This window comes from Salvelinus alpinus, chromosome 32 (genome assembly GCF_045679555.1).
Source record: "Salvelinus alpinus chromosome 32, SLU_Salpinus.1, whole genome shotgun sequence".
Taxonomy (NCBI): domain Eukaryota; kingdom Metazoa; phylum Chordata; class Actinopteri; order Salmoniformes; family Salmonidae; genus Salvelinus; species Salvelinus alpinus.
In genome coordinates this window covers 15,312,334-15,327,029 of record NC_092117.1, presented here as the reverse complement: position 1 = coordinate 15,327,029, position 14,696 = coordinate 15,312,334, and the positions used below count along the sequence as shown (strand labels likewise).

The following is a 14,696-nucleotide window of genomic DNA, read 5'->3' as shown; positions in this document are numbered from 1 at the left end:
TTTCTATCCCCCCTCATCCCTATCCAACCCCGGGTTTGCTCCTTCCTGCCAAGACCTGATCTACACTGATGGCTCTGTGCAACTGTTCTTTTTTTGAGTGTTTGTCTGTTTATGTTCCCGTCTCCAATCTCCCACTTCTCCCTCTCGTACCGTTGTTTCTCTCCCCCCTCCCTCCTCCCACTTCTCCCTCTCGTACCGTTGTTTCTCTCCCCCCTCCCTCCTCCCACTGCTCCCCACACCTCCTCTGTGTATGACTATAAAAAAAAATTTTTTTTTAAAGGGCTGTGAAATCAAATCAAATAGCTACTGTATCTGCTTTGGCCCTATTGTAGGAAATTGACTTCTTTCTGTGGCATTGATTTTCTCTCAGCTTTATGGGAAAGTAGTGTTGTGGGGGCGAACCAGAGACCGGCTGGTCGATAGGCCCACAAAGTGGAAGGCAGCCAGGGTATGTTGCTCACTATACAGGATGCGATGTTTCTGTACTCGCTGATCACAAGATAGAGTTCACTGTTTGTGTACGTATGGGAAGTTGAATTGTCATCAATGGTGGTTTCGTTCAACTGGTATTAAGTAATGAAAGACAAAATATTTTGTTGAAATGTCATATTTGCTTCAGATCTTAATAGTGAGAGAATGTCCTCTGAAATAAGACCTGGTTGTCTGGTACTACTGCACTGTACTAGGTTGACTTACCCTAATGAAGATCTACTCTCTGTCAGATAATGTGCTTTTAATAATACAGCTATTATTATATGAATCATATTCTGATTCAACTACAGGCTTCAGAACTGAAAAAAAATATTTCATCATTACTTCAATTTGACCACTAATAGGCCTAATATAACTAATACTATATGGAGAAAATATTCCTTGGTAAATCTTCTCTTCTGGGAATTGAATGAGCGCAAAACCGACACTTTCCTGTGGTTACAGAAAGGTAACTTAATAAATCAATATGATTCGGTGTGTGAGCATCAGGCCGTCAGACGGATCTATTGATGCTCTGTGTTTTCAAAGCTTATCTATGATTAAACTGAAATGTGAGGGATGGGAGGCATTGATTCTACTTGTTGTTTCACAAAGCAGACCTTTCACATGTTGCTTTAAAGCAGCAGCTGTGTCTCTAGAAGGCACTGTACTTGTCAATGCAGCTGGAGCTTGGGGTTGTACTTTACCTTGTGGCCAGGAGGTGTCAACATTATGTTTCACCGTGAACTATACAGATGCAGGATCATAATTTGAGACAGTTTGCTACAGGAAAGGGAAACCTAGTCAGATGCACAACGGAATGCATTCAACCGAAATGTGTCTTCCGCATTTTACCCGACCCTCTGAATCAGAGAGGTTCGGGGCTGCCTTAATCGACGCCATCGGCGCCCGGGGAGCAGTTGTTGTTGGGGGGTAACTGCCTCACTCAATGGCAGAACGGCAAATTTTTTCACCTTGCTGGCTCTGGGTTTTGAACCAGCGACTTTTCGGTTACTGGCCCAACACTCTTAACCGCTAGGGTACCTGCCGCAGCAGGAAAATAATCCTACAGCAACAGGAAATGTGCATTATTATGTGGATTATATTTATTGGAATTTATTTTAGGGGTTGATACATTTTTTGCAAGGGAAAATCAGGTGAAATTTCAAAGTGGAAATTGTAAACTTCACAAGCCTTTTTAAACCTCAAATACACTACACGTTTCAAATGTCCTGCAAAAAGTTATCCTGCAACAGGGTGATCAAATTAAGATCATACATCTGTATCTTCCACGTGATTTTCAATAGCTTTTGGAGGAGTTTCAAAACCATTATAAACTCAACAAAAAAAGAAACGTCCTCTTACTGTCAACTGCATTTATTTTCAGAAAACTTAACATGTGTAAATATTTGTGTGAACATAACAAGATTCAACAACTGAGACATAAACTGAACAAGTTCCACAGACATGTGACTAACAGAAATTGAATAATGTGTCCCTGAACAAAGGGGGGGGTCAAAATCAAAAGTAACAGTCTGTATCCACCAGTCGCATTAAGTACTGCAGTGCATCTCCTCCTCATGGACTGCACCAGATTTGCCAGTTCTGCTGTGAGATGTTACCCCACTCTTCCACCAAGGCACCTGCAAGTTCCCGGACATTTCTGGGGGGAATGGCCCTAGCCCTCACCCTTTTGATCCAACAGGTCCCAGACGTGTTCAATGGAATTGAGATACGGGCTCTTCGCTGGCCATGGCAGAACACTGACATTCCTGTCTTGCAGGAAATCACGCACAGAGCGAGCAGTATGGCTGGTGGCATTGTCATGCTGGAGGGTCATGTCAGGATGAGCCTGCAGGAAGGGTACCACATGAGGGAGGAGGATGTCTTCCCTGTAACGCACAGTGTTGAGATTGCCTGCAATGACAACAAGCTCAGTCCGATGATGCTGTGACACACGACCCCAGACCATGACGAACCCTCCACCTCCAAATCGATCCTGCTCCAGAGTATAGGCCTCGGTGTAACGCTCATTCCTTCGACGATAAACGCGAATCCGACTGTCCCCCCTGGTGAGACAAAACCGCGACTTGTCAGTGAAGAGCACTTTTTACCCGTCCTGAGTTTGTGCCCATAGGCGATGCTGTGATGTCTGGTGATGTCTGGTGAGGATCTGCCTTACAACAGGCCTACAAGCCCTCAGTCCAGCCTCTCTCAGCCTATTGTGGACAGTCTGAGCACTGATGGAGGGATTGTGCGTTCCTGGTGTAACTCGGGCAGTTGTTGTTGCCATCCTGTACCTGTCCCGCAGGTGTGATGTTCGGATGTACCGATCCTGTGCAGGTGTTGTTACACGTGGTCTGCCACTGCGAGGACGATCAGCTGTCCGTCCTGTCTCCCTGTAGCGCATGCCTAAGGCACATTCACGCAGATGAGCAGGGACCCTGGGCATCTTTCTTTTGGTGTTTTTCAGAGTCAGTAGAAAGGCCTCTTTAGTGTCCTAAGTTTTCATAACTGTGACCTTAATTGCCTACCGTCTGTAAGCTGTTAGTGTCTTAACGACCGTTCCACAGGTGCATGTTCATTAATTGTTTATGGTTCATTGAACAAGCATGGGAAACAGTGTTTAAACCCTTTACAATGATGATCTGTGTGTTTGGATTTGGATTTTTACTAATTATCTTTGAAAGACAGGGTCCTGAAAAAGAGACATTTCTTTTTTTGCTGAGTTTATGTGTGTGTGTGAGTACGTGCGTGAACTCTTTTGACTCATCACATATGCTGCTACTGTTTATTATCTATCCTGTTGCCTAGTCACTTTACCCTTACCTATATGTACCTATCTACCTCAATTACCTCGTACCCCTGCACATCGACTCAGTACTGGTACCCAGTGTAAATAGCCAAGTTACCGTTACTCATTGTGTGTTTATTCCTTCTGTTATTATTTTTCAATATTTTCTCTCACTGTTAGTCTACACCTATTGTTTACGAGGCATGTGACAAATAACATTTGATTTTGTGTGTGTGTGTGTGTGTGTGTGTGTGTGTGTGTGTGTGTGTGTGTGTGTGTGTGTGTGTGTGTGTGTGTGTGTGTGTGTGCGCCAGCCAGTGGCCCAGTTCTGCCCAGTCGACCCAGGAGGCGCCTGTAGGGGTAGAAAAATGTGGCAAGTTGCTGTGAAGGGGAAGCCTATGTACCTACGACTAGACACACACACACACACCACACACACACACACACACACACACACACACACACACACACACACACACACACACACACACACACACACACACACACACACACACACACACACACACACACACACACACACACACACACACAGCCCAGACAGGCACAACTTAGACAGAACCTGAGATAGAGACAGAGACAGAGCAGTGTGAGGGACACTAAGTGTGACACACACCAAACTATCTCACAGACAGCGACATTATCCACTACCCTCACCTACTCGCACCACATCAAGGACGTCTTATGCAACGTGGAGATGAATAGGGAGACAACAGAGTGGTAGGGGCAAGAAAGATCAATCCTTCTTTGGGTGTACGTACACTCACTATGCTCCCCATGCAACTCAGTGGTCTCAACAGGTAGCCTCCTGCATTCACCACCCCCACTGTTTGTGCAGACAGAGCGCAGGGAGGGCTCCGCAAGGCTGCTCTAAATCGGAGTAGCAGATCCCAGACAGAGACTAACCTCCAGACTGACGATGGTTATGAGAGGGGCTGTCGAGTCGGGCTTCCCCCTGCTCGGAGTGGCCGTACTAGCCTTTCTCTGCTGCATGCGAGGGGGTCAGACCCAGGATGACTCGGGCTCTGGGGGGATCCCAGGCACCATGCCTCCCCACCTCATCTTCATCCTGGCGGATGACCAGGGCTATGGGGACGTGGGCTACCATGGCTCGGACATCCACACTCCGGTCCTGGACCAGCTGGCTGGAGAAGGGGTGAAGCTGGAGAACTACTATGTCCAACCGATCTGCTCACCCTCACGCAGCCAGCTTATGACCGGGCGGTGAGTAATGTACTTACTGTACTGCACTGGCTTATTAAGTCTATCTAGTATTATCCGGAATGATCTAATTCCTCTCACACTTCTATGCATTCCTATAACCTTTCTTCTAAATAGAGGAGTGATCTGTCAACACATTGCATTTTGTTGTGAATAGACATGTACTGTATGCGTTTAGATCAAATGTGTGAAGGTGATGACGTTGATCCCTGTCAATACATGGGAGGGATGTCTCACTGGTTCTGGGAATCTTTCCCTTTGTGGTTTGGGAAATTACATAATCTTGGCTTCGCCCTGACCTCCACTCCACTTCCCGTTTCTTCCAGGTACCAGATTCACACGGGCCTCCAGCATTCTATCATCCGGGCACGCCAGCCGCTGTGCCTGCCCCCGGATGCGCCCACCCTGGCTGAGCGGCTGCAGGAAGCGGGCTACAGCACCCACATGGTAGGAAAGTGGCACCTGGGCTTCTGCCGGCCGGGCTGCCTGCCCACGGGCCGCGGCTTCCAGAGCTTCCTGGGCTCCCTGACTGGCAGCGGTGACCACTTCTCCTACCAGAGCTGTGACCAGGCTGAGGCCTGCGGCTTCGACCTGCACGATGGGGACAGACCAGCCTGGGAGATGAGCGGTAACTACTCCACAACACTCTACATAGAGAGGTGAGGCCAGGTCTTACACACATCTGGTGATATTTATGAGAAGGAGCTTATCTAGTAGTAAACACTATTGTTCATGTTGGAAACGGAATGAAGAGGTTTTTAGAGTGATTTGCATTTGATTAGAATTGTGAGGTTGTAGATTCCGAGGTTTGGACACCACGGAATCTATGTATTTTACATAATGTCTCAGTTATATAAAGATGTAACCCAGACCTGGTTGCCTCCTCTTTCTGTCCAGGGTTAAGAAGATCCTGAGGGCCCATGACCCCCGGAAGCCCCTCTTCCTGTACCTGGCCCTCCAGGCCGTCCACACACCCCTCCAGGCACCAAACCACTTTCTGCAACGCTACAGTGCCCTGGACAACCGCCCGCGACGACACTACGCAGCCATGGTGAGCTGTGTTGACGAGGGTGTGGGGGTGCTGGTGCAGGAGCTGAGGACTCGTGGCCTCTACCAGAACTCTGTCCTGGTCTACTCCTCAGACAACGGGGGCCAGCCCCTCTCTGGGGGCTGCAACTGGCCACTGCGTGGGGGGAAGGGCACGTACTGGGAGGGGGGAGTACGGGCGGTGGGTTTCGTCCACAGCCCACTCCTGAAGAGGAAAGGAAAGGTGAGCAAGGCACTGATACATGTTTCTGACTGGTACCCAACCCTGCTGTCTCTGGCGGGGGCACCGGAGAAGGACCGAGGCCAGCTGGACGGCCATAATGTGTGGGGGGCCATCAGCCAGGGGCTGCCTTGCCCCCGCACTGAGATCCTGTTCAACATCGACCCGGTATCCCGACGGCCTGGGGAGGCAGACTCCAGGACCCTGGCCCTTAACGGCTTTGGCATCTGGGACACGGCATTGCGGGCGGCAATCCGGGCCGGGGACTGGAAGTTGCTGACGGGAAATGTGGGTGATGGGGACTGGGTGCCCCCTCAGACCCTGCCCGGGGGGCCCCATCAGTGGCAGGGCATGGAGAAACGTCGGGACCAGAGAGGGAAGTCTGTGTGGCTTTTCAACATCACCGCTGACCCTTATGAGAGGTCAGACCTAGCCGATGCAAGGCCTGAGGTGGTCAAAATACTGCTGGCCAGGCTGGCCGAGTACAACCAGACGGCCGTGCCGCCCCGAAACCCCCCCGATGACCACATGGCGGACCCCCAGCTCCATGGGGGGGTGTGGACACCATGGCTGGGTGAGGAGGGCAGCGAGGGTTCAGAGGGCAGCGGAGAGGGAGGGAAAGGGAAGGGGAAGAGTAGTAAAATGAGGCACTGTAAGGTGTGCAAACTGAAAGCCCTCTTTAAGAAGGTGGGCTCCCGGATGCAGAGGTCCTCTCTCTTCTTTTAGTCCACAGAGGGAGGGAAGGAGCACGTGGATGTACAGGCAGGACTGACCGGCCTACATGATACTGGATCTTAGTCACTGGCTGTCCCCTGGCCACTAAGTAGGGTGACTTTGTGCAACTGTAAGATTGATGTTGAGAGTGATGTTTTGATGTCTCATCTGCCCATGAACAGAAGGACACGATCAGAATAACACTCGGACACCCAGAGAGATATTTCTTTCATTTGTTGTTTTGTTATTTGTACGTGGTGATAGAATGGACCTTCTAGGCTACACACTGCTTATCAAATACTTCTCTGTTCCCTAAACCAACTCTAAACAACACCTCATTGCGTCACAATTCTAAAGTGGGTACTGGCCAGCATAAGCTAAGCCAGAGATACTGTGGCTGTTGTGCTCTTCAGTGCTGTTACAGTACAGTACACCTAGAACTTAAGCCATGTTCCAGACATATGTAGCTCATACCGTAAGTAAGTGTGATATGCCAGCTGGCAAATCCCAGACTGTGAAATAATGCAGATATAACTGAATCAGACTAGATCAGGGTGACACAGGTTTGGACATGCAACAATACAGAAGCCAGATCAGATCAGATGTGAAGCTTGCATCTCTTGACTGTAAGCCATTTGTGTAGAAACGAATGTGTGTGATTATGCATGTACTGGAGATAATGTAGGCTATGTTCAGCAATCCTGCAGCAATCCCACGCACAGGACAGAGAAACACTCTTTATTTCTCATTTCCATCAGTATGACAGAGTGTGCACCAAGCTGCCTACTACTTCCCTGCCTCCTCCTCTCTAGCCAAGTCTCACCCTTCCCCCTTGTCCTCTCTCCCTATCTTTCCCTAATTTCATCTAATTTTCTCTTGCTTCTTGCCTCTTTCCCACAGCAGTAGGAAACTTTTCTTCATCCTCCTCCTCTCTCTTCGTCATCTTCTTCTCGTCTTCTTCCTCCTCAATCTTTCTCATTTCATTCAGAGATCAGGTCAGTTCATAAGTGATGGGGAGGATGAATATGTTTGTGAGAAATGAGAACTGATATGCAGAGTTACATAAACAGTAAGGAGGAGGAGAGAAGAAGGAGGAAGGCTCCCTAGGGGGCAGCAAGGCCATTTGAAGCATTCCCTGTCTTATCTGTATTCTCCTCATTTGTGAACATGAACATGTCATAACATACCAGTAAGTGCCTATGTATAATTTGATGCTAACCAAAATGTGTTCTGCCTTTTGCTGCTTTCCATTTATAAATACTCTTTGACAGAATGTGTGGGCGATTTGTCACTTGTGTTGAGCGTCTGTGTGTATATGTGTATGTGCGTGTGTGTGCACACATTCCATGTAGATACATGCATAGTACTATCCTTGCAGCCAAAATACTGAAATTGGAATCTGGGAATGAGATGAGCAACTTAGAGGCCCCCGTCAGTCTGTGTCAAAAGACATATAGCGAGTTATTTCCTGTGAAGTGACACAGTGGGTCCTGCAGGAATGAGGAACCGACAGAACCTATAAATCGCCGAAGTGTCCAGAAGGCCAGCTGGGAGGAAGTGACCTGTAATGAGCTCACAGCGACAATGGCAGATGAAACAGTCTGATATGTTCAGAGTTGGGCTCTCTGCCTTCAAATACCTCTAGCGTGTTGAGTCAAAAGGAAAGAAAGGGTTGTTGCCCTGGAGTGAAGTCGTGTGTAGTACACATGAAGATAGTGTGGATAGTAGATACATACTGTAGTATAAACACACTGAAACACAGTTAAATAGTCACTCTTTAAAACTGTGTGATGACAATGAATGGGCAGAAACACATTGACAGTGTCCATTGGTAAAGGGTCACCTATTAACCCTTGGAATTGCTCTGATGTCCTTTTAATGGGTCATTAGAAGAATCCTATGGTGTTGTAATCAACAGAGACAGCCTGTGGGCGTACAGTAGTGATATCCGATAGCTGCGAGGAAAAAGGGAAGGAACAGCTTTATGCAGATACCTCCATGTCTTCTGTTGGGGTTTCACCATATGATTGCCGATAATGTCTTGCTCATCCTTTCGCTGTGGTGAAAGACAGACCGACTCAGATACAGTATAGTATACTTCATGTATTGTTTTTTGTTGGTGATAACAATGTCATGCTCATCCTTACTCTGTGTAGATAGAGTGCTAACAAACAGGCATTTGGAAAGTGCAGAATTGAGTACAGTCCTTTTTACTTTCCTCTGAAAGAGAGAGTCAATAGGACTGGATGAGGGAGGCGATGCTCTCGTCTCTTGAATCCTTGCCCATCCTCTACTCATCAGCTGTGCTCTACACACCATTTCAAAGTTCACTCCTTCCTTGGAGGATGACCTAGGAAGAGAGGAGAGGCCACCCACCAGCCAAATTGGCATAATTCTTGTTGAGTGAGTCACTCAACCTCAATGGTTCCACTACTGCATCTCTCTCCACTGCTGTGTAGCGGAGTTGTTTGCTGTGGAACGTAGAAGCTCTTCAGCCAGCCGTGGCTGGAGGTGTCTGCTACGCATATAAATAATGCAATGTAATACGATGACGACAGAGCAACAAAAACAGGAAGAGAGGGGAGGGCTTTATTGTCTCAGTTTATGAGAGGCTTTTTCCTCACTCAGCTCAAATTTGGCTCTGCTGCTCAATTGGGGGGGGGGGGGGGGGGGGGGCGTGTGTGTGTGCACGCGCAATGTACATGTGGTGTGGATGAAGGACTCGTGACCAATTTAAGATGAACAATCAAGGCTTATAAGTATGAGGGACTAGTCTGAAACTCGCGACCTTTTGATATGCCTTCACCTAAGGTACTGTATACCAGTTATGACACTTACCGCTTCACAACAGCTTTACATCTAGGAGACGACCACCCTTGCAGCAATACACCAGCACTGGAATACATAATAAGTACACATAATATTGTCGCAGCAGGTAGCCTAGTGGTTAGTGCATTGGACTTGTAACCGAAAGGTTGCAAGATCAAATCCCTGAGCGGACAAGGTAAAAATCTGTTGTTCTGCCCCTGAACAAGGCAGTTAACCCACTGTTCCTAGGCTGTCATTGAAAATAAGAGTTTGGTCTTAACTGACTTGCCTAGTTAAATGAAGGTAAATTAAATGGGTTACATTCAGGAGAGGTCAAAGGGCACTGACTTGGAATCGGACACTGTTTCCATATTAGGCCGATGCATTCCTTCACCCATGATACATACAGCTTTTCTTTGGCAGAGGGGAAAGTGGCTAACAGCGCATCTCTCCTCTTCCCTCTCTCCTCCCAGGATCTGACATCCCACTGTTACCACCCACCACTCAACCCAGCACACCGCCTGCTGAAGTCTCGTCCGACAGGAACATCACAGAAAATGCTGCAATTAATATTGAGGCACCTCTGCACCGCTCTAATTAGGCTTTCATATCAGTCTGCCTCCCTGTAATTACAGAAGAAGCCAGAGCACAGCTCCTGTGTTCACCGCAAACACTCTGTAATCACTGGCACTCTCCCTCCACAATGCTGCCTGCCTGTAAAAGGCATGCCCAGTCCAGAGACAAAGCATTGCGTCAGTGAGAGAAATGCACTCACAAACAGGCACACATTAACACTATATCTGTCAACAACAAAAAACATACACAAACACTCATTTTTTAACACACACTCACAAATAAAGATACAGTGCCTTCGGAAAGTAAAAAAGTAAAAAACAGAAATACCTTATTTACATAAGTATCCAGACCCTTTGCCATGAGACTCGAAATCAAGCTCAGGTGCGTCCTGTTTTTATTGATCATCCTTGAGTTGTTTCTACAACTTGATTGGAGTCCACTTGTGGTAAATTCAATTGATTAGACAGGATTTGGAAAGGCACACACCTTCCTATATAAGGTCCCTATCAGGAATCAAGGGAAGAACCAGATGCAGACACGTTGAATAAACAATGGTTTAATAGTCCAAGGGGCAGGCAAGATACAGGTCAAGGCAGGCAGGGGTCAATAATCCAGAGATGGGGCAAGGGTACCGGTTGGCAGGCAGGCTCAGGGTCAGGCAGGAAGGTACAGAGATGGGACAGGCGAGGGTCAAAACCAGGATGGCGAGAAAAAGAGAGGCTGGGAAAAACAGGAGCTGACAGGACAAACACTGGTAAGCTGGACAAACAAGACGAACTGGCTACAGACAAACAGAGAACACCGGTATAAATACACAGGGGATAATGGGGAAGATGGGTGACACCTGGAGGAGGGTGGAGACAATCACAAAGACAGATGAAACAGATCAGGGCGTGACAGTCCCACAGTTGACAGTGCATGTCAAAGCAAAAACCAAGCCATGAGGTCGAAGGAATTGTCCGTAGCGCTCCGAGACAGGATTGTGTCGAAGCACAGATCTGGGGAAGGGTACCACAAAATGTCTGCAACATTGAAGGTCCCCAAGAACACAGTGGCCTCAATCATTCTTAAATGGAAGAAGTTTAGAACCACCAAGACTCTTCCTAGAGCTAGCTTCCCGGCCAAACTGAGCAATCTGGGGTGAGGGGCCTTGGTCAGGGAGATGACCAAGAACCCGATGGTCACTCTGAGAGAACTCCAGAGTTCCTCTGTGGAGATGGGAGAACCTTCCAGAAGGACAACCATCTCTGCAGCACTCCACCAATCAACCCTTTATGGTAGAGTGGCCAGACGGAAGACACTCCTCAGTTAAAGGCACATGACATCCCGCTTGGAGTTTGCCAAAAGGCACCTAAAGGACTCCAACCACGAGAAAAAAAATTCTCTGGTCTGATGAAACAAAGATTGAACTCTTTGGTTTGAATGCCAACCGTCACGTTGTCACAACTTCCGCCAAAGTCGGCTCCTCTCCTTGTTCGGGCGGCGTTCGGCGGTCGACGTCACCGGCTTTCTAGCCATCGCCGCTCCCTTTTTCATGTATCCATTTGTTTTGTCTTGTCCCTGCACACCTGGTTTTCATTCCCCAATCAAACTACATGTATTTATTCCTCTGTTCCCCATCATGTCTTTGTGTAAGATTGTTTGTGTTACGTGTGTATTGTTGACGCGCCAGACTGGCTTGTTATTTCCGTGTTATTTTTCATGAAGATGTTTATTGTTAAACATAATTCTTGTGACTGTTTTGCGCGTTTTGCACTTTTGCCTAAATAAAGTTTGCGCCTGTTCACAAATCTCTGCTCTCCTGCACCTGACTTCGCTACCAGTACGCACACATTCTGACACACGTCTGGAGGAAACCTGGCACCATCCCTACGGTGAAGCATGGTGGTGGCAGCATCATGCTGTGGGAATGTTTTTCAGCAGCAGGGACTGGGAGACTGGTCAGGATCGAGGGAAAGATGAGCAAAGTACAGCGAGATCCTTGACGAAAACCTACTCCAGAGCGCTCAGGACCTCAGACTGGGGCAAAGGTTTACCTTCCAACAGGACAATGGCCCTAAGCACACAGCCAAGACAATGCAGGAGTGGTTTTGGGACAAGTCTCTGAATATCCTTGAGGTGCCCAGCCAGAGTCCGGACTTGAACCCGATCGAACATCTCTGGAGAGAACTGAATATATTTGTGCAGTGAAGCTCCCCATCCAATCTGACAGAGGTTGAGAGGATCTGCAGAGAAGAATGGGAGAAACTCCCCAAATACAGGTGTGCCAAGCTTGTAGCGTCATAAACGAGAAGACACGAGGCTATAATCGCTGCCAAAGGTGCTTCAACAAAGTACTGATTAAAGGGTCTGAATACTTACAGTACCATTCAAAAGTTTGGACACACCTACACTTTCTAATTTTTTACTATTTTCTACATTGTAAAATAATAGTGAAGACACCAAAACTATTAAAAAACACACATGGAATTATGTAGAAAACAAAAAATGTTAAACAAATCAAAATATATTTTATATTTGAGATTCTTCAACGTAGCCACCCATTGCCTTGATGACAGCTTTGCACACACTTGGCATTCTCTCAACCAGGTTCATGAGGTAGTCACCTGGAATGCATTTCAATTAACAGGTGTGCTTTGTTAAAAGTTAATTTGTGACATTTATTTCCTTCTTAATGTATTTGAGCCAGTCAGTTGTGTTGTGACAAGGTAGGGGTGGTATACAGAAGATAGCCCTATTTGGTAAAATACCAAGTCCATATTATGGCAAGAACAGCTCAAATAAGCAAAGAGAAACGACAGTCCATCATTACTTTAAGACATGAATGTCAGTCAATGCGGAACATTTCAAGAACTGCAGTCGCAAAAAACATCAAGCGATATTGTCACGCCTTGAACGTAGATTGCTTTGTATGTTTCTATTTTAGTTTGGTCAGGGTGTGATGTGGGTGGGTATTCTATGTTGTAGGTCTAGCTTTTCTATTTCTATGTGTTTGGCCTGGTATGGTTCTCAATCAGAGGCAGCTGTCTATCGTTGGCTCTGATTGAGAGACATACTTAGGTAGCCTGTTTTCCCACTTGTGTTTTGTGGGTGGTTATTTTCTGGTTAGTGTTTGTTGCACCTGTCAGAACTGTTCGTTGGTCGTTTTGTTGTTTTTGTTCGTGTATTCATTTTGATTAAAAGTATTATGGATACATACCACGCTGCACTTTGGTCCTCCTCTCCTTCTCCAGACGATTATCGTTACAGCTATGGTGAAACTGGCTCTCATGAGGACCGCCACAGGAAAGAAAGACCCAGAGTTACCTCTGCTGCAGAGGATAAGTTCATTAGAGTTAACTGCACCTCAGGTTGCAGCCCTAATAAATGCTTCACAGAGTTCATATAACAGACACATCTCAACATCAAATGTTCAGAGGAGACTCCTGTGAATTAGGCCTTCATGGTCGAATTTCTGCAAAGAAATCACTACTAAAGGACACGAAAAAAAAGAACAGACTTGCTTGGGCCAAGAAGCACGAGCAATGGTGGAAATCTGTTTTTTGGTCCGATGAGTCCAAATTTGAGATTGTTGGTTCCAACTGCCGTGTCTTTGTGAGACGCAGAGTAGGTGAACGGATGATCTTCGCATGTGTGGTTCCCACCGTGAAGCATGGAGGAGGAGGTGTGATGGTGTGGGGGTGCTTTACTAGTGACACTGTCAGTGATTTATTTAGAATTCGAGGCACACTAAACCAGCATGACTACCACAGCATTCTGCAGTGATACGCCATCCCATCTGATTTGCGCTTAGTGAGTCTTTCATTTGTATTTCAACAGTACAATGACCCAAAACCCACCTCCAGGCTGTGTAAGGGCTATTTGACCAAGAAGGATAGTGATGGAGTGCTGCATCAGATGACCTGGCCTCCACAATCATCTGACCTGAGCTGAGCTGACCTGAGCTGCATACTGGATCCTATTCCAACTAAACTACTGAAAGAGCTGCTTCATGTGCTTGGCCCTCCTATGTTGAACATAATAAACGGCTCTCTATCCACCGGATGTGTACCAAACTCACTAAAAGTGGCAGTAATAAAGCCTCTCTTGAAAAAGCCAAACCTTGACCCAGAAAATATAAAAAACTATCGGCCTATATCGAATCTTCCATTCCTCTCAAAAAATTTAGAAAAAGCTGTTGCACAGCAACTCACTGCTTTCCTGAAGACAAACAATGTATACGAAATGCTTCAGTCTGGTTTTAGACCCCATCATAGCACTGAGACTGCACTTGTGAAGGTGGTAAATTACCTTTTAATGGCGTCAAACCGAGGTTCTGCCTCTGTCCTCGTGCTACTAGACCTTAGTGCTGCCTTTGATACCATCGATCACCACATTCTTTTGGAGAGACTGGAAACCCAAATTGGTCTACACGGACAAGTTCTGGCCTGGTTTAGATCTTATCTGTCGGAAAGATATCAGTTTGTCTCTGTGAATGGTTTGTCTTCTGACAAATCAACTGTACATTTCGGTGTTCCTCAAGGTTCCGTTTTAGGACCACTATTGTTTTCACTATATATTTTACCTCTTGGGGATGTCATTCGAAAACATAATGTTAACTTTCACTGCTATGCGGATGACACACAGCTGTACATTTCAATGAAACATGGTGAAGCCCCAAAATTGCCCTCGCTAGAAGCCTGTGTTTCAGACATAAGGAAGTGGATGGCTGAAAACTTTCTTCTTTTAAACTCGGACAAAACAGAGATGCTTGTTCTAGGTCCCAAGAAACAAAGAGATCTTCTGTTAAATCTGACAATTAATCTTGATGGTTGTAAAGTCGTCTCA

The 14,696-nt window shown here is 46.7% G+C and overlaps 1 protein-coding gene across 1 annotated transcript; it reads left to right on the top strand.

The window, feature by feature from the left end:
* The first annotated feature begins 2,334 nt into the window (after nucleotides 1-2,334).
* On the top strand, nucleotides 2,335-7,758 carry LOC139562477 (arylsulfatase I). The gene is made up of 3 exons (XM_071380203.1): nucleotides 2,335-4,507; nucleotides 4,831-5,163; nucleotides 5,402-7,758. The coding sequence occupies exons 1-3, from the start codon at nucleotides 4,203-4,205 to the stop codon at nucleotides 6,495-6,497; spliced, it is 1,734 nt and encodes a 577-aa protein (XP_071236304.1). The 5' UTR covers nucleotides 2,335-4,202; the 3' UTR covers nucleotides 6,498-7,758.
* Nucleotides 7,759-14,696: the final 6,938 nt, after the last annotated feature.

What these genes read in the sequence shown, in the direction of transcription:
- LOC139562477 (XM_071380203.1), top strand. Translation starts at nt 4,203, where the DNA reads ATGGTTATGAGAGGGGCTGTCGAGTCGGGCTTCCCCCTGCTCGGAGTG. An exon ending in AGCCAGCTTATGACCGGGCG is followed by an intron (nt 4,508 to 4,830) that starts GTGAGTAATGTA and finishes CGTTTCTTCCAG; the next exon opens with GTACCAGATTCACACGGGCC. An exon ending in ACAACACTCTACATAGAGAG is followed by an intron (nt 5,164 to 5,401) that starts GTGAGGCCAGGT and finishes CTTTCTGTCCAG; the next exon opens with GGTTAAGAAGATCCTGAGGG.